Genomic DNA, 20438 nt, shown 5'->3' on the forward strand with positions numbered 1-20438 from the left:
CGCCTGTGATCCCAGCACTTTGGGAGGCCGAGGCAGGTGGATCACCTGAGGTCATGAGTTTGAGACCAGCATGGCCAACATGGTGAAACCCCGTCTCTATTAAAAATACAAAAATTAGCTGCGCATGGTGGCAGGTGCCTATAATCCTAGCTACTCGGGAGGCTGAGGCACAAGAATTGCTTCAACCCTAGAGGCGGAGGTTGCAGTGAGTCGAGATTGTACCACTGCACCCCAACCTGGGTGACAGAGTGAGACTTTGTCTCAAAAAAAAAAAAATTGTCTTGTTTCTTAGTATGTGTATATCTTCAACTTCATTCCCTATACTACTTATATGACCTACTCTGCCTCTTGAAAAAAATATGGGTATATGAAAACCTCACCACATCTAATTCTTTTAGACATGAGGAAAAATTATATATATAAATATATAAAGTAAACAAGTTCAACCCAATAAATGAGTCTTAAATAGTACTGGCTGTGAAACGTATTGTTATTTATATAATATAGGTCTTAAAATCTAAAAATGATAGTTTTAGATAACTTTTCTAAAGAATTATAGTTAAGATAATCCATTAACCGGAGCTTGTAGACTTGTAGGGCATTTGGCATCAGAACTTGGTTTTTCCGACTAGTTGTTGTTTTTGTTTGTTTTGCTTTTTGTTTTGTTTTGTTTTGTTTTTTTGGAGACAGAGACTCACTTCTTCACCCAGGCTAGAGTGCAGTGGTGCAATCTCAGCTCGCTGCAACCTCTGCCTCCCATGTTCAAGGGCATGGGCCACCACACCTGGCTAACTTTTGTAATTTTAGTAGAGATGAGGTTTCACCATGTTGCCCAGGGTGGTCTTGAACTCCTGACCTCAAATGATCTGCCCACCTAAGGCTCCCAAAGTGCTGGGATTACAGGTGTGAGCCACTGCGTCCAGCCTCTGACTAGTTTTTAAAAGATATTTTTATTGCATTTATCCAATAAAACACATCATATTGCAATGCTTTGAGAAACAAGAAGATCTGTTCTCATTTTATTATTAACAATATTAATGGTTGCAGGGAGCCGAAGGCCTGTGGGACATGACCAACTCAGAATTCCACTGGAGACTATATGATCAGACAGCAAACTGTTTATTATGAATGCAGGATGTGGGCAAACTCACGACTGCTCCTGCCCACAGAAGATTTGCTGGAGGCAGTTACTCTCTGGCTCCAAGGTTATCTGCCGCGACATCTAGAGAATGCAGTCTTGCAGGCCTACTCTGGACCAAGCAGCTGACCCCTTCTTCCACCCTCCTTCTCACTATCTCTTTTGCCCAATATATACGGAGGGCTGTGTAAAGCTCAGGGCCCTTGTCCACTAGAGGCAGGGTGCTTCCAAATATACTCTTTTGTCTTTGTGTTTTATTCCTGCATTTGCCCCACTGTGTCCAGTCCCCTAGGTCCGTGCGTGTTATAAGTGGCGCCCCGATTAGCCACAGAATCGAGTGCTCTACAAATGGTTCTTTAAAATCCAGAACTGAGTAATTAACATTCTTTTATGAAAACACATTTATTAACTTCCAAAGAAAATCTTGTAATGGTTTATTTTTAAAAAACTAAAAACCATTATAGTACCTGAGATAAAGCAGTCTTCAGACTGAGTCACAAAGCTGTTGGGAACCCCACCCCCACCAGCATTCTGATGCCCATCTGAGAGTGATGTCATAATGTCCTAGTTAGACACAGGACCTGCTGGGCCACAGAAAGGAGGCTCTGGGAAGACACACTAGGTTACTGGATAAATCACTTCAATTTCCCAATGAATTTTATATTGTTTATTTTTATACCTGGAGTTTTTTCCTTGAAAGGTGGCACTTTGAAGCCTACTATTGAAGGTGAGAGAGTATTTAAAACTTTTATAAAAATAGTAGGTAAGAAGGATGGCCCATAATTATGAAAAATTGGTATGTGGCAATTTTCTACAGGATGATATAAACTTTATTGTTGGAGATGTGGTATGCTTTAGATTTTAAATCTCTGCCTCTAATCCTTTGTGAAAAAAATGCAGTTAGAAAAAGAAAGCAGTAAAAGAAATCAACATATTTCTGATCTATGGTGTGTAATACTTTTTTTTTTTTAGCATTGCCTAATGTGATGCCTTTAAATGAAGATGTTAATAAACAGGAAGAAAAGCATGAAGATCATACTCACAATTATGCTCCTGCTAATGAGAAAAATGGCAATTATTATAAAGATATAAAGCAATGTAAGTCTTTAAAGTGAATAGAAATGTATATGCAAAAGTTGATTATCCTGGTTTGACTTAAGTCGCCTTTTTAAAATTCCATCATTTCCCCCTGTATTTGTTGGGTATTTTATTTCTACTTCTGTGACTTGCCTGTTCATACCCTTGCCCATTTTTCCATTACGTTGTATTTTCATTTCTTTTCAAGGGCTCTTTTTATGTAGAATACATTAATCCTTTTTATGGTAAAAATAATAAATATTTTCTGCCAGGATGTTGCTTATCTGTAAGCCTTATTTTATTTTATTGCATCTTACTCATTTTTTGAGACAGGGTCTTGCTCTGTCACCCAGGCTGGAGTGCAGAGGGATGACCATGGCTCACTGCAGCCTTGACCTCCCAGGGTTCAAGCAGTCCTCCCAAGTAGCTGGGACCACAGGCACATGCCATCACACCAGGCTAATTTTTGTATTTTTGTGTAGAAACGGTGTTTCATCATATTGCCCAGGCTGGTCTCAAACTCCTGGGCTCAAGTGATCCACGTGCCTCTCCCAAAGTGCTAGGATTATAGGTGCGAGCCACTACACCTGGCCAAGCCTGTTTAAGTATCTTTAATTACTGAGAAGATTTCAAGTTTTATAATATCAATTCTGTTTATTCATTTCTTTATAATCTCTGCATTTTGTGTCTTGCTTTAACAGGTCGTATCCAGTCCAAAATATTATTTTCTTGATTTTTAAAAGTAGTTTTATGTTTTTAACTTGTGCTTTAAATCCAATTATTTTTGTGTATGGCATAAAGTAGGGATAAAATATATTTTTCAAGGATGATAGCCAAGTGTCTAACACCAATTCCCTACTAATGTGAAACATTTAGTATAATCAAAACTCTAACATGAAATTAGGCCAATTGTTATACTTGTTTTTTTAAACTGTCTGTTCCTAGAAAAATACCAGTGTTTCAACTTTTATACTTTCGTAACTCATGGCATGAGTGTTGGGTTGTGACTTCCTTTTATTTTTCCATAGCTCTGTCTCAGGAATTGCTCAAAAATGATGAAATATTAGTGGCACCATTTTTATGTGTGTTGTCCATAATTTATCTGTTATCTTGTTAGAGAACATTTAGTCTATGTGCAGTTTTTCCCATGTACATTCTTCTCATATACACACTTGGGTGACTTTCTCTGTTCTCACAAAGAGAGAAATGAATATGTACATATTAAATACACGCACATACATTCGTGTGTATATAGAATTTTGTGTCACCTTATGAAGTTTTGGAGAAAGGAGACACATGTGCATGTTCAGTCTGTTGTCTTGATCCAATTCACTTTGATCCTTTGGTTGGGGGAATATGCACATCAGTTTTGAGTTGCATCCAACTCCACTGATGAGTCTTAAGAGCAGCATTCTTTATGTGTATGTGTAGATTTGAGTATATGTGAGGGAGCCTAATTGTTATCAAACGATATGCTTTTTAAGTTGAAGTATTCATTCCATAGTCTAACAGAAGGTTCAAGGGCAGGTAAATGCTTCTTACTTGGTTTTATGATAATGTCAATACTAACAGTGATAATATTGCACATCTACAAGTCTACTTCAGCAACTGTTACGTGCTTACATTTTTTTTTTTTCGACGAATTTCGCCAATAATTGCTTCTTGGAAGGGGTCATTTGACATAAAGATACTAGTTTGACTTTTTTCAATTAGGTTTAGATTTGACCCTTGCCCCACTTTCTTATTTTATTGATGAAAAAAAGACTGTAATTTTTTTATTTTTTTATTAGTGCATATGTTTTAAGAAAAAAACTCAGAGGAAGAAAAAGGTAAGGGAAAAAAGTGACTTAGCTAGTTGCTGAAGACTTTTGCTTTTGTTTTTAGATGTGTTAACAACACAAAATCCAAATGGCACTGAGTCTGAAATAACTGTGAGAGCCACAACTGACCTGAATTTTTCTCTAAAAAACTGTAAGTAGTGAAAGGCACCATTGCACATGTAAAAGCCATTAAACAGATTTCAAAACAGCAATAGAAACTGTTGGGGAGAAAAGAAGTCTTCATTCCTAAATAAGACTAACATTTTCCCTCTAAAGTTGATTCTATGACTTGGATCCAGCTTAGCTCTTGGCCATCCTCTCTGCTTTTCTCACACTTCCTCCCACACAAATACACTTGAGGCTCCACCTCCATTACACTGATCATTTCAGAATCCGGGGAGGTTCTTGCATTTCTAAACCTCATACATTTGGTTTATGTGGAAAGAAAAATTAAATAATAACTAAATTTAGGATTCTAGGAAAATTTACATCTTTCTTAAACCCACATTTTTACGCCTTTCTGGTTTTTATCTTCAGCTTTAAATGAGGAAGAGAGAATGTTTCTAGCTACAGCAATGTCAATATTGAGAAATGTGAAACTCAGGAATGCCTAATTATTAACAAAGCTACTTGATAGTAATGGAATATTTTGAGCAATTTCAAACCTTGGGATTTAAATGAGACAGTGACATTTCAAGGGTGTATATTAACTCAGTAAATCACTCATGGGAATCTTGCTTATGCACAACAAACAATATCTTGAGTTGTCTGGGACAAGACATGGAGAGGCAGCTCTTAAGTGAACCAGGTACCTCAAATTCCCTTAGGATATGAGTTACTGAGTACAGACCGCAGGACCCAAGGAAGAGACTGCAAAACCCTCACTTTTATTTCCACAATTCAGGCTCCCAGAGGATTGTCAGGGAAAGTGGGATTGGAATAAGACATTCCTGCCATTTTAAATGGGGCTGTGACAGAAGGAGACCTGCTGGCATGGTGGGGATGTTCTAGGGGAGCAAGCCCTCAGGAAGATGGAGATCTGAGGATATTTTTGACTAAGGGTTGCTTGCTTAAGTATAGTCCCTAAAACTCTGAAGGCAAGGGGGGTAAACTGAGGCAATCTAGATGCTTTTCTCCAGAGGATAAGGGTTGCAAAGCAGAATTTAAGGATGACTTATTAGTTTTTCGAGTGCTGCTTGAATCACTATCAACTCCAGTTAACTGATTCCCTTTCCCAACCTTCCTTGTCAGCAAGACACGTGTCATGGGTTTGTGGGCTGGCTCAGTGTGAATTTTTTCTGCCCCTCTGTAGAAGTCCTCCTATAATGGGTGCCCTGTACTCCGTATGGAACTTGATTGACTCCTGTATTAAACAGTTAACTGAAATGGCCATCGACTTGAAGAAAGGGTCCTCCAGTCACAGTTGTTACCAAACACTCCCTTAGTGACATACCTCCAGAGGGACCTATTACAGACTGAGATATATACTGAATTAGACCTGGAAACCCTTGATTTGTAGTCTGAAATCTTTATATCCAAATGTCTGTTTCCAATTTACAAGCAGACTTAATATTCAGCCTCCCTTTCTTGCGTCGTTACCCTGAACAGCAGCCAAGCTGCTCTGGACAAAGAAGAACATTTCGCCGCCTGTACAGGGAACCATCTGGAGCCAATTATCTTCTCCAAGAGATCTTCTTTACCTCTAAAGAAAGCCTGCGACCACATATTCCTTTTCCTCTCTTTCACAAATTATAGTCGTGTTAATCCCACCTCAGGCACCCCATGATCACAAAAACTTTATTCATCAATACCTTCTTCTTTCTCCTTTAATTTATTTCAGGAAAATGTTAATGTCTTTCTCTTCCATTTCTTCTCCCTCCTTTTCCTTGTTCCATTTTTTAGCTTAAACAATATCTAATCTCAGATGTTTAGTCAGTATTTTTACATGCCAATCATTCTTTTTCCCTTTTCCTAGATAAAATTGTCAATGCAACTGCACATGCACATGAAAAATCCGCCAGTGAAGAAGAAACAACTACTAACGAACCCTCTCATAAAAATATTCCAAGTATTTAAATTACTACACTGTATTCATACCTGGAGCATATCATTATGTGACTTAAAAATTTAAGTTTCACTACTCTGAGCATTACATAAAGTCATAGCATGCTTAAAGAATTTACACTGCTACCTTTTAAAGTCACTAAAATCTTTTAAATGGTGAATGTCTAAGAGTCAGTCTTCAGGTATACCTGACAAGGGATGGGAAATGAGCATTCGTAGAAATAGAATTTTATTTTAATAAAAATGTATCACATTTGTGCCTATATTAAATACGTATTCACAAATTAGTATATATTTATAAATATAAGTATATATCGAATGTATTTGAAATATAATTCATTTTGCTAATAATGAAAAATATTCTGCCTGCTTGAGGAATAAACGTATCTCTGGTTAGGATCAATTGTTAGTGTTTCCTAAGATTATTTGAGGTTGGGGGTTGGGAGTGGGAGGCTGCAAAATCAAAATGACCATTTTACTTCCCTCTCAAGAATACTGTTCCTTATAAAATATTTGTGGAGCCATAACAACCCAGGATGGCTCTCCTCTAAGGTCTTGAATGAGTGGTCTAATTGAAGAGAATGGATACCTTTGTGTCGTTACATGAAACCCTATTTTCTCCAGTTCATGCAATCCAAGTATGTTTCTAATGTAATTATTCTGAGTTTGCATTTTTAACACTACTGAAAAAAATCTTTTTTGATATGCTTAAAAATGAAAACCTGATCATCCTGGCATTCCCCTTCTTAAACGTCTCTAGGAACTTACTACTAAGTTTGGGGTCAAGTTTTAACTCCTTAACCAAGCATTCAATTCCAAAACAATCTGGCCACTGTGAAAATGTTCCACTCTCAACTCTGGTTACATTCCCCATCCACACCCTTCACTCCAGACTTACCTGAAGCTCCCAGAGCTTACTGAGCCTGCTTATGAGTGCAGGTTTGCTCACGGCTGGAATGAGCTCGCTCTCACCTTGTTTGCCTGGTGAACAATTGCTAGTTCTCTAAGCTTATATGGGAACATCATCTCCCTTTTGAAGGGTTTCTGGCCTTAACAAGTTGAATTAAGCCCTGTGCATACCACCTGTGCATTTCTACTAACGCCTTCAATATCCTGCTACATAAACAGCAATGATTCTTGTCTGCATCCAAAATTAAGGTGGGTTCCTTGACTATAATGTCTGAGCCTTGTTTACTTGTGTATAAGTTAGTGCCAACCCCAGGGTCTGACATACTGTAGGAGCTCAAAGTTTAACTGCTAAATGACTAACAAACAAATGAATGTTACTCAAACTAAATTATTTTGTTATCCTGTTGTTGTTTTTTGTTGTTGTTGTTGTTTTGTTTTGTTTTGTTTTGTTTTGTTTCAACAGGATCAACCCCAAACGTGCCTGCATTTTGGACAATGTTAGCTAAAGGTAAAGTCACACAGCTAGGTAGCTCAGGGAATGTTTTGGTTTTCTAAAATCTTACTTAGAGCTAAGATGAGTCTAAATACCTCTAATACTGAGTCGATAAGTCAACATTTTGTTGCCACACGTAATAGCAAACTTCAAAACAAACCTAGAAAGGTGATAAAGTGTCACACATTTTCTGATTGCCCACTCTTTATGAGAGTTTTATTCTCTTACAAATAGTAAATGTTATTCCATTTATTTACGGTTAAAATTTTTCAGTAAGATTCTTGCTCAATATCATTCATCTTTGTGTTTGGAGCAGTGCATGCAAAAGCACATAGAGATGCATGTATACATGCAAAGTATATATCAAAATACATGCATGCATAAAAGTGTATATCACAAATATATAAGCATGCATGTATAGCATGATGTACATAGTATTTCTATGCATGTGTGTATAAATGCATGTGCATATATGGACGTACACATGTATAAAGGTAACGCATGTATCACACAGAAATATATGCATTGTATGTGTGAAATATATACCATATTCAGTTGATCATTTTTCCATATTCTGTGTTTGCATTCTGTATCACCTACTCATTAATATTTCTTTGTCACCCCAAAATCAGTAGTTGCAACACCTTCCCAGTCATTTATGGACATTGGCAGAGCTTTGAAAATTTTTAATTGTCTGACACACACATTCCCAGCTGAAATAGAACAAGGCAATATTCTGCCTTCTTTATTCAGCTCTCATTCTGTAAATAAGTGTCATTTTTGCACCCCACTTAGTGCCACATTTTTTGCATTTTTTGTGCTTTTTTGTTGATGATTTTGCTGTTTATAATGGTCCCCAAATGTAGTGTTAAATTGCTGGTTAGTGTTCCTAAGTGCAAGAAGGCTGTGATGTTCCTTATGGAGCTAATATGTGTTAGAGAAGCTTCGTTCAGGCAAGTGTTATAGTGCTGTTTTCTATGAGTTCAGTGTTAATGAATCAACAATATATATTTAGTGAAGTATCTTTAAACAGAAACACAAATAAAGCAAGGTTATTTATTGATCAGTTGATGAAAATGCTGTGACCAGACTTGCAGGAATCTAACCCTGTATTTACCCTGGCAGGAACAGTTCAGTATTTGCTAATACAGTGTTTATAGGACTTTATAGAACATAACTACCATGAATAATGAAAGCACACTGTACGTATTATACACACACATACATACACAGGCAATAATTTTAGTAAGTGAATGTTGTTTACCATAACACCAATTTATTGTTTTAACAGCTATAAATGGAACAACAGTGGTCATGGATGATAAAGATCAATTATTTCACCCAATTCCAGGTAAGAACAAAATATTTCAATTGACTGGGTGCAGTGGCTAATGCCTATAATCCCAGCACTTTGGGAGGCTGAGGCAGGTGGATCACTTGAGTCCAGGAGCTGGAGACCAGCCTGGGCAACATAATAAAAACCTTTTCTCTACAAAAAATGCAAAAATTAGCCAGACATTGTGGCATGCCATTGTACTCCAGCCTGGGTGACAGAGTGAGACCCTGTCTCAACAGACAAACCAAAATACTTCAATTAATAGACACATAAATACTCTTACACATCTTAGTGTCTTTATGATGATACTATTTTTGGTGTATGAAAGGCGGTATCATGGTGACTAACATCTCAGAGAGGACATTTACTGTTTAGGAGAGTTATAGTTCCTAAGCATTCTTTTTTAGTTATACTTTGCAGATGACCATTACCACCTTCCTGTTTTGTAACATTTATTCCTGAAACCAAATGGAGGAGGTGAGTGAATAATATGTAGAATGCAATCTTTTTTAAAAACAGACTTTATTTTTAGAGCAGTTTTGGGTTTAAAGAAAAATTTGGCAGAAAGTACAGAATTTCCATATTCAACCCTCCTCAGTTTCCCCTATGTCTTACATGATGTGGTACATTTGTTACAATTTATGAACCAATAGTGATTCATTATTAATTGAAGTCCATAGTTTACATTAGGATTCACTCTTTGTATTATACAGTTCTTTGGGTTTTGACAAATGCAAAATATCACGTGTCTACCATCCCAGTATCATACAAAAGTTTCACTGCCCTAAAATCTCCTCTGCCGCCATCAATTCATCCCCTTGTTCCTCTCTCCCCATGAACCCCTGACAACCACTGATCTTTTTACTATCTCTATAGTTTTGCCTTTTCTAGAATGTCATGTAGTTGGAGTCATACAGTATGTAACCTTTTCAGACTAGCTTCTTTCACTTTGCAATATGCATTTAAGATTCCTCTATGTTTTCTTGTGGCTTGAGAGCTCATTTATTTTTATCACTGATATTCCATTGTATGAGTGTAACCTAGTTCATTCATCTACTGAAGGACATCTTGGTTGCTTCCAATTTTCGGCAATTATGAAAAAAGCTGCTGTAAACACTTTTGTGCGGGGTTTTGTGTGGACATATGTTTTCGACTCATTTTGGTAAACAGCTATGAATACGATGTATGGATCATACAGTAAGACTGTGTTCAGGTGCAGTGGCTTGCCTGTAATCCTAGCACTTTGGAAGGGCGGGTGGGAAGATGAGAGTGGTAATTTTTGTAAGCAACTACCAGACTATCTTCCAAAGTATTTTTGGAATTCTCATCAGCAATGAATGTGAGCCCCTGTTGCTGGATACAGTTTTCATTAATGGCTTAATTACATTAATAGAAGTAAAATAAATTCCTGATTTGAATGGAAAACTTCATGAAAAAAACACATTAATTTCCCCCAGAAAACCTCTGTCCTACAAATAATTGGTTGAAAAATAGCGTGATGACATATCTAAGACCTGTCACCTCATTTGTGCACTGGATTGATAGTTGTGGCCATTTGCCTTGTGGTGCTTCAAGAAAATTGAGTGATTTGGCTAGACGCTGTAATCCCAGCACTTTGGGAGGCTGAGGCAGGCGGATCACCTGAAGTCAGGAGTTCGAGACAAGCCTAACCAACACGGTGAAACCCCATTTCTATTAAAAATACAAAAAAATTAGCCAGGCGTGGTGGCGGGTGCCTGTAATCCCAGCTACTCAGGAGGCTGAGGCAAGAGAATAGCTTGAACCTGGGAGGCAGAGGTTGCAGTGAGCTAAGATTGCGCCACTGCACTCCAGCCTGGGTGACAGAGCAAGACTCCATCTCAGAAAAAAAAAAAAAAAAAGAAAGAAAGAAAAAAGAAAAGAAAATTGAGTGATTCTTCTTTGTTTAGAAAAGTTATAAACAGGAATGACAAATGCTGGCTCATTTTATAAATAATTTGCCATTTCTTCTATTTAGTAGAGCTTGATTGATTTTATTGTTTATTGAGCACATACTACATGTTAGGTGTTGTAGGTACATTATTATGTTAGTACTCACAGCACCTCCATGAAGTTGGTATTATCTTCATTTTACAGTTAAGAAAACTGAGGCTTAGAGAGAAAAGCTGCCCATGCTTGTAACTAGCTTTTCTGTGACTTCCAGTGATTATGAGTTCCAAACCCTTCTCTAGTTCTGACCATCACCTAGATAAAGAAGATATACTATGAGCACACATCTTTATTAAAAATCCTTTCAGGAGACAGAAAAGCAATTCAGGAGCACAGCCCATTTCAACATAATTGGTTTGATTATTCCCAAAATAATAGACCTCAAAGCATTAAAAGAGTCATTGAAAACTCTACACATTTTCATGGTCTAAGGTCACACATTGACAATTATAATTTTTTAAAATCAGAGAGTATAGACATGGAAGCTTGTCATTGCTTATGACCTAAATATCATTACCTAGAAAATAGTGAAAACCCTTGGAACTTTTGAGTTGGCAGATGCTTGGGGGTTAGCTAGGGGAAAGGGGAGAAATAACGACATATTGTCATCATTAAATGTTTATTAAGTCAGATATATATTCAGGCAAATATAAAATTTGGCAGTAAAGCTATCATTTCATTAATAGATTTAGTTTAAAAAAAAAAAGATTCTTGATATCTCTGGATCCAGACATAATCTTATATTTAACTTATTTTAGAAAGTTAAATAAATTGATTCTATTTATTTTTGTAATGTGAAGTACACTAGGTTTAGTCTTTTCAGTAATAAAATGGCAAAACTATCTCTTAAGCCTCAGGGAAGAAGCATCCACTATACCACCCTTTTAGCTTAAAAGAAAAATCAGTGCATGACCCAACACTAGAGCATGCATCTTTATCTCCTATAAGACTGGTCCCTTGGGTGTAAGTCAATCGTTTTGGATAATAATCTCTTCAGACATGGTAGATTAAATCAGATAAAGTCTGCTATATGTGCATTTTGACATCTGGTAATCTTGGTTTGAAACCAGATTTTGCCACTTACTATGTGCTATGGGCAAATACAGAAACTTCTGTGATACTGTAAAACGGAGCTAAGGACAGTTCCTTCAGGATTGCTGTGAAGGTTAAAGAGGAAAGTTAAGAGTGCTTGGCTTTAGAGAGTAGCTTTCTCCTTTGCATTGCCTGTGGGATGGGAGGCCGGCCAGTTAATACTCTGGATGGTGGAGGGCTTGCTTCTCTGTGTTTGCTTTGCAAGCTTTACTCCTTCAGGAAAACACACTGATCACCCTACTTTCCACTGTATTTTCTTTCTTTTCAGAGTCTGATGTGAATGCTACACAGGGAGAAAATCAGACAGATCTAGAGGATCTGAAGATCAAACTAATGCTGGGAATCTCATTGATGACCCTCCTCCTCTTTGTGGTCCTCTTGGCATTCTGTAGTGCTACACTGTACAAACTGAGGCATCTGACGTAAGTCTACAGACTTCTGCAGTCTTTACAACAAATGCATAACATCGCGTTCTCTCCCTCCTCTCTTTAACAGATTCTTAGGAATATGTGACCTCTGAATTTATCCACACGGCATTCAAATTGATTCCATTTACCATATTCAGATGGAGCATTGGGCTGTCTTTAAGGGAATATCCTACTTGAACTTTTTCCCAATAGTCATCCAGAGATAGAAATAACCTTAGTCAATTGGAAAGGATAAAGAGAATCTAGATATGCTCTTTTTTATATAGCCCTGGAACAAATATATTCAGTTCTAAATAGCATATCTGCTTAGCATCTAATGTTTTTTATTCAAGCAAGTCTTGAGACTTTCAAAAAACAGCCAATCTCTATCACCTTTACACTATGAGACCTGTCCTTTGGCTCTTTCTTATAAAAACATTAAATTCAACTCAAGCCTGATGGAGGGAATTATTTAACATTTTTCAGGCAGTGTAACAGATTACCTTCAAAAATCCTAACAATTGCTTAATGTTTATAATGATCATTAATTCCATTATTTTCATTGTGGTGTTTTTGATGAATGGTGTATTTCTCTGATTCGTTAAAACTGTGATCCCAGGTATTTATTCCCCTTCATTCAATTTCATTGTACATGTTTCTTATTAAATTTTATTAAGGCAACTTTTACTATTTTAGTTAATTGGTTTATAAATTCTAGAGATTTGAAACATGCTTCAAAGTGTTAAATATAATCAAATTACAATGAAAGAAAAACTAGGCCCGCCACGGTGGCTCCCTCCTATAATCCCAGCACTTTGGGAGGCCAAGGCGGGCAGATCACAAGGTCAAGAGATCAAGACCATCCTAGCCAAGATGGTGAAACCCCATCTCTACTAAAAATACAAAAAGTAGCTGGGCATGGTGGCACGTGCCTGTAGTCCCAGCTACTCGGAAGGCTGAGGCAGGAGAATCATGTGAACCTGAAAGGCGGAGGTTGCAGTGAGCCAAGATTGTGCCACTGCACTCCAGCCTGGCGACAGCAAGACTCTGTCTCAAAAAAAAAAAAAAGGAAAAAGGAAAAAGAAAAGAGAAACTATATATCATTTATATAATGTTACTAAGTAATTAATACAATGGGCAAAATTCGAATATTTTAATTTCTGAATGTTTGTCTAAGCTGAATTACAGATGTACACAATTAAAAATAATTCTTGATATATGTTCTTTTCTTCCTCAGTTATAAAAGTTGTGAGAGTCAATACTCTGTCAACCCAGAGCTGGCCACGATGTCTTACTTTCATCCATCAGAAGGTGTATCAGATACATCCTTTTCCAAGAGTGCAGAGAGCAGCACATTACTGGGCACCACTTCTTCAGATATGAGAAGACCAGGCACAAGAACATCAGAATCTAAGATGATTACGGATATTTCCACAGGCTCAGATGATGAGATGCACGTAAACTATGAGTAAGAATTGGAACCCGGTGAAGAAATCATACTGATGAATAAATAACTTTAATTCTTTTGTCATCAAAAGAACTTTCTTTATGTCTTCTGTTAATGTCATGAGTTTGAAACTCTGCTGAGACATTCTGGTGTCTTAAAAGGAGGACAGACTCAATAAAAATTATCTCTCAGTTATAAAATTTAATGGAAAATGCACAAGAAAATAATTTAAGGTGTGAGAAACTCATCAAGTAAAAACATTCCTGGAGAGTGACTTTGAAAGATATTTTCTCTAGGCTGGTTCATTTTAAAGTAAGGACATTTAGATATTTACCTTCCCCAGGAGCATTTTGAGAACATCACGGAACTCACCACTACCTGTGTACCCCCTCACCACCACTGAAGCAAAAAGAACACACCTGTTCATTTTTTTTGACAAAACAGTTGTGCCATCAAGAGATGAAACTAAATTAGTGGTAGGAACTCCTAGCATTCTTGAATTGTTTCAAAGTCATCAGGGGTTGCTCTCACATGACAAAGAGTAAGAAAGAAAAGATTTTTTTCCATTTCTTTTTTCTTTTCTTTTGAGGCGGAGTCTCGTTCTTTCGCCAGGCTGGAGTTCAGTGGCGTGATCTCAGCTCACTGCAACCTCTGCCTCCCGGGCTCAAGTGATTCTCCTGCCTCGGCCTCCCGAGTAGCTGGGATTACAGGCACACGTCACCATGCCCGGCTACTTTTTATATTTTTAGTAGAGATAGGGTTTCACCATGTTGGCCGGGATGGTCTTGATCTCTTGACCTCATGATCTGCCCGCCTTGGCCTCCTGAAGTGCTGGGATTACAGGAGCGAGCCACCGGGCCTGGCCATGTTTTTCCATTTCTAAAATATCCATAATCATTTGAGACAATACGGTGTTCCACAAGAAGAGAGAGGAAGAGGGGAATTCCAGCAGGTAATTTCCTAGATGGGGACTCATGGACCCTAAGCCTTTACCACTGAAGTGCCCTTCTTTCTCTGTTCCCCCAGGCATCCAGGATTACTATGTTCCACTGAAAGAAAAGCAATGCCTTTCAAAGACCTATTCAAGTTTATTAGTGACTTTCGTGGCTATCCATACCAAAAGTATTTCAATTTACAAAGACAAAAAATAGGGATAATGGTTCCTTTTTACAAATTAGTTTCGGCTGGGTGCAGTGGCTCGTGCCTGTAATCCCAGCACTTTGGGAGGCCCAGGTGGGCGGATCACAAGGTCAGGAAGTCAAGATCAGCCTGGCTAACATGGTGAAACCCCGTCTCTACTAAAAATACAAAAATTAGCCGTGTGTAGTGGCACAAGCCTGTAATCCTAGCTACTCAGGAGGCTGAGGCAAGATAATTGCTTGAACCCAGGAGGCGGAGGTTGCAGTGAGCTGAGATCATGCCATTGTACTCCAGCCTGGGTGAGAGAAAAGTACATCTCAAAAAAAAAAAAAAAAAAAGAAAGAAAGAAATTAGTTTGAAGTGGAGGGATTTAGGAACATGCATCATGTCTTTTCTGGATATCTATGGATATGGGAGAAAAACTTAGGGCATATTTCATCACCCTCTTCAACAGTTTTCATTTACTTTGTTTCATTTTCATTTACAATGTTCTAAAGTGCCTACTTTATAATAGGCACATTAAATTTTACTATCTTATGAAAGGTGAGTTTATTTTACAGATAAAAAAACAGAAGTTCAAGTAAGTCAGATAAATTGCCTAAGAGCACCTGCTGCGCTGTGCTTCCAGTCTGAGGTTCTCTCCATGATCCATGAAGGTGAATAGTCAGACTTGCAACAAAAGTCTTTAGGAGCAACACAGGTCCAGCACCCAAGACACATAAGGTTCCTTAACTCAGGTGTTCTTTCGGCTCTTGGGAAATTGTTTTCCTTTCCTTTAGCTTGGGTATCTATAAATCCTTCTTCCCCGCGAGAATAAACACATATTTTACTCTCACCTGCCACTTCCCCTACTATCCATTGTCAGAATCCTTCACTCCGAAACTTCACCCCAGACTCCAGCCCAGTCTCGCTCGCCATTGGTTGGGAGAGCTACGGAGCTCCGCCTTTGAGTAGTGATGAGTTATATAAGACGGCACACCCTTGAGGGAAAAGGCAGCAGGACAGGCGCTCACCTTTGTCTGATCTCTGTCAACAGTGTTCACAGTTTCTGAGCCAGTGGCGGAGGCCTGGAGCAGCAGCCCATGCTACCCTCTGCCGGTTACTTTTGCCATTTTCTGTGCCCTGACAGCTTCAGGGATCGGTGCCAGCATTTGTACTGCCAGTTCAGGCATCTGCAGATCTGGTAGAAAAGCGAGGGAGGTGGTTGCAGTTGTTTGGAAGTGCTCCAGGTGCAAAGGAGTTGTGTTGAATCCACAGGTGAGAAAGGGACACGAAAAGAATATCAGGTGGGCTTGGGGAGGTTGATAACCAACTATTCCCACGTTTTCTCTCCACCCTCCTTAGGAGGTACCAAGAATTGTCCTGATTGGAAAGAGGTGGAAGAGCCACTTTTCAATCAAGTAAAATGTAGTAGTGGTAGTACTAATAGTAGTGGTACTTGTCTGTGGTACTAAAGTAAAGCATTGTAGAAAGTTGAGTACAGCATTACTCTGGCTGCAATATCTAAAATGACCAAAAGGGATGTGTTAACTATTCTTAAATGGGCTACTCATCCTCAGACAGTTGGCATAGTTTGCCTTGTAAAGTGCAGTGAAGGTATTTTGAGGGGGCTGGAAGGGGAGTGGGCACATGAAGAATGCCAGGAGGTGCTGGTGTGTGTCGTCTCTTTTCCTCCGTCTCCTGCTCTAAAAGTGAGAAGAGGGTCTCACAACCAGTGCTGGTTGGGGAGAGGTCATCTCGTTTCTCGCTGCTGACCCTCTATGCCATCCATAACTAAACCTTCATTTTCTGGACAGGTTTTCTGGACCTCTGACCTGCTTGCCCTGAAAGGCATCATCAAACCAGTCCCTTTTCAGTCTGTTTCTCCCCCATTCTGAAACTCCTTATTTCCTTTCGCTGATGCTCCCTAATCATCCTCTTCCCCAAACCTCAAAGGGGACTTGCAATTCTGTTCCCCCATCCCCATAGGTGTATTTTGCTGCTTTATTTTCCTCTCCCTTAACTACTCACAGTGACACAGGTGAACTCCCAAACAGGGGCTCGGTTCAGGAGGGTTCTTGGCTTTGCTCAGGAAAGAATTCAAGAGCCAGCCAACAGTGAAAGCAAGCAAGTTTTTAAAGAGAAACATACAGCACAAGTGGCGGCTCCATAGACAGCAGGGCTATCCCTGGCACAGCAGCTCTTGTGGACTGCCCGCTAGCTGTATTTATACCTACTTATAATTACAGGCTAAGTAAGGGGTAGTTTGTTCAAAAACTTTCTGGAAAAGGGGCAGGGAGTTTGTGGAACCATATAAAGTAACTTTCTGCCATTGCCATGGCATTTGTAAACTGTCATGGCACTGCTGGAAGTGTCTTATAGCATGCAAATGGAGAGCCCGGAGCAGGAGCTCCAGCATGCGTTGCTGCTACATTTATACTCACTCTTAATTACTTGCTAATTAAGGGGTGGTTATTTTAAATTTTCTAGAAAAGGGGCAGGGAGTTCCTGGAACCCTACAAGGGAACTTCCAAGTGTTGCCATGGCATTTGTGAACTGCCACGGCTCTGGTGGGAGTGTCTTTAATAATGATCAGTGAGAGCAAACAGGTTGCTTTCCTTGCCCTCTTTCGGTTTCTGGCAGCTTGCTCTGCTACATCCTGTTTTTGATCAGCAGGAGCCTTACTGGTGCTGGAAAAACAAGTCCTCCTGATCTCCTACCTCCGTGCTGCAATGGAACTTAAGATCAGCTCCTATGGACTGGCTATGGTGGGAAAGAAGCACCAGCACTCGCCTTAGAACTAGCAGCCAAGTCCTTCTAAAGTGCCCAGGAGTAAGTCTTCCCAGCATCACACACCCAGGATCAGCAGCCTTAAGTTCTAGCCCCTATTCCCTCTTTCTTCCTCCCTCCTGCCACAAGCGTGTCCTAAACATGCCAAACAGTGAGGGTGCTACCGAGGTCCTGATTGATGGTGCTTTTTGCAGGCCTTTTGGGTGGGTCCTCAGTTCCTGAAACCCTGGGTTGTAGAGGGAAGCTGTCCCAGAGATATTTGGAAAGGTGGTTGGCTTGGGCGGGCGTCAAGAGCATGTCTTCCATCCCTCAGGAGGAGCAGGCACCAGCTCCCCAGTAACCGAAAGAACTGCGGGGCCCGCGGGGCTCCATGGTGCCCAGGTGGGTGGACCCGCGCGCTGCTCAGATGGGGGCGGGGCCAAAGTCACCAGGTCAGGTAGTCGTGGGCGAGGGGCTTGCGTGGGCGCGTGAGCTCTTTGTGAGGACCAGTAAATGGTATTTCTTGGGAACGCAGGATCCTAGGAAGGCGCCTAGGATGCCATGCACAAGATTTGCTGGTTGTTAAGAAACAGGTGCAAGGTATCCTCTCTCCATCACTCATTCCCAAAGCGGAATTACTGTAAGGAGCTTCCCGTGCTCTTGTGAAAGGTGGAAAAGGTAAGAAGAAAACTGGTTGTTAGGCCTCTGTTAATTCTGGTGAAGGCAAGGAATAATTACCAATCAAAGGAGCTGTTCCCAATCAGCTCTAGCCTGAGAAAAGATTGTAAGCGTGCCTTCAAACTTCAGAATTAACCCTACAAATCTAGCGTCTGGTGAAGTTAAAAAACACAAACAAAAAAACGTAACACTGTTCGTGGCAGGGAAGGAAAGTATAATCATGTTTTTTCAGTAGTGCCCCCAAAGCACTATTTAACAGCCCTTTCTAAATCATTGCAACCAAGTAAAACCCAGCTGAAGCCAAAAGGCACTTCCTCTGCCTGCTTATCTGGATTTTACTGCCCTTTCCAAGTTAAAGAGAAACGAGATCCAGGCCTTTATCTTTGGATCCTAAGATAATTCTCATTCTTGTGCGTGCTCCTCTCCTTCCCCATCTATCAAAATGTCACATTTCCACTACATTGTTTTGGATTTCAATCGCGTTAATTTCTTAATAGGAAATGAATAGTAAGTTGAAAGACTGTTGAGCCAGGAAAAAGCTTATTGTGTGAAGAGAAAGCATGTGTGTGTTAACAACATATGTAAGTAATCTAAAATAAATTCAGAATTTTAAAAAACAATATAATTGGGACCACATCTCAGATCTGAAATCTCTTGTTTGGGAGAAGGGAGAAAGATATAAGTTATCCTGTAATTGATGCAGGAAAGTGTATCTTGGGAATAGGTCGTATTTCTCCCAGTAAAAATTAGGGAAGGAGCTGCCAGGGTGTTGTGGACAGCTGTTACTTCAAGCCTGTGTCTTGTCACTCTCCTGGGTTTCCTCAGTAGTGTGGATCTAGCTACTCTGGAGTTTTCTGTATCAATTCTTAGGTTTTCATAGTTGTTAAGGGCTCGGGGTTATTTTGTGTTTGAAGCATTCTATAGATATCAGGGACCTCAGAATGCTGAGGCTTACTAAAGGAAGGAAAGACTCATGCTTTAAATACATTTTTCCTGTGGACAGTGGAGAAGTATCAGTAGATAAGACTACATATGGTTCTGTGTAAGTGATATTCAGTTATTCTAAGTTTCCAAATTGTCATTGCTTGGTAATGTCAATATTTTCTATAGAAAGCATGTCACGTTTGACACAAACAATTATGCACAAACAAGGCCTGTCCTAATGTGATGTATAGTCACATTAGTAATAAGGTGTAAATGTATTTTAATCAGTCGTGGGAATTAGCTAGACATTTGAAAAAACTTAAACAGTGATAACCACTGGTTTCTCATTCTCCTTCTAGAACTGATCACTTGGTAAACTACCTCCTGTATTTAAAACTGGATTTGGAAGGGTTAATGTCTTTCTGATAGAAAGCTACTTCTCCAGGGAATTCTAGAATCTGAATTTCATCATGATTGTAATGATAAAACAAAACTTATTTTCTACTGGCAGTCCTAGAAATAACAATGGAAACATTGGAAAGAATTAACAGAAAAATGAGTCAGTCAAGGCTGAGGTTGAAGAAGAGCGATCTCCAAATGAACTTCAGCACTTGAAGAACTGACTCAAAGCCCTGTGGCCTCCTTGAATGACACAGATGTGAGGCAAGATTTTCCTGAAAATAGCCTGCTCCCAGAGGAAAAGGGAATTGCGCCATCAAAGAGCAAAGACAGCCTGGAAAGTATGTGATGGACCTCAAATGTCCAGAGACTGATCTTGAATATGATCCTTTCCTCAGTTATTCTGCAGAGCTACTTGGGGCATCTAAGCAGAGCAGGATGAAGCTGATCAACAGCACTTCTGCCACTTGAAAACATCTGTGAGTGAAGATTGCCACACGTCCCGGGAGAGCCAAAGGCCTTCTGTTTCACCAATAAGAATTAAAACATCGTCCAGCATCTGAAGATGATCTTATAATAGATGTACCTCCAGTCATACCTACTTCTAAGAAATCTAAACTATTTAGAGGCTTCAAACATCATTATAAGGATAAATGGATACATATCACACCTCTGAAGGAGAAAAATCTTAAAATTAGTGGCACAAAAGAAGAAAAAAGATAAAAGCCAGCTAACCACACAAATAGATGATGACAGTAACAAATTACAACTACTTACATTGCTCATGAAAACATCACC

The 20438-nt window shown here is 39.3% G+C and overlaps 1 protein-coding gene across 1 annotated transcript; it reads left to right on the top strand.

The window, feature by feature from the left end:
- The first annotated feature begins 1789 nt into the window (after positions 1 to 1789).
- Positions 1790 to 13841, top strand: EQTN (equatorin). The gene is made up of 8 exons (XM_023203864.1): positions 1790 to 1865; positions 2111 to 2236; positions 4100 to 4186; positions 6011 to 6103; positions 7472 to 7516; positions 8793 to 8852; positions 12166 to 12319; positions 13542 to 13841. The coding sequence occupies exons 1-8, from the start codon at positions 1790 to 1792 to the stop codon at positions 13774 to 13776; spliced, it is 876 nt and encodes a 291-aa protein (XP_023059632.1). The 3' UTR covers positions 13777 to 13841.
- The last annotated feature ends 6597 nt before the right edge of the window (positions 13842 to 20438 follow it).

Source organism: Piliocolobus tephrosceles, chromosome 14 (genome assembly GCF_002776525.5).
Source record: "Piliocolobus tephrosceles isolate RC106 chromosome 14, ASM277652v3, whole genome shotgun sequence".
In the NCBI taxonomy this organism is placed as follows: Eukaryota; Metazoa; Chordata; class Mammalia; order Primates; family Cercopithecidae; genus Piliocolobus; species Piliocolobus tephrosceles.

Coding starts and splice junctions, on each gene's coding strand:
- EQTN (XM_023203864.1), top strand. CDS start 1,790: ATGAATTTTATATTGTTTATTTTTATACCTGGAGTTTTTTCCTTGAAA. Junction 1,866..2,110: donor TTTGAAGCCTACTATTGAAG/GTGAGAGAGTAT, acceptor TTTTTTTTTTAG/CATTGCCTAATGTGATGCCT. Junction 6,104..7,471: donor CTCTCATAAAAATATTCCAA/GTATTTAAATTA, acceptor TTGTTTCAACAG/GATCAACCCCAAACGTGCCT.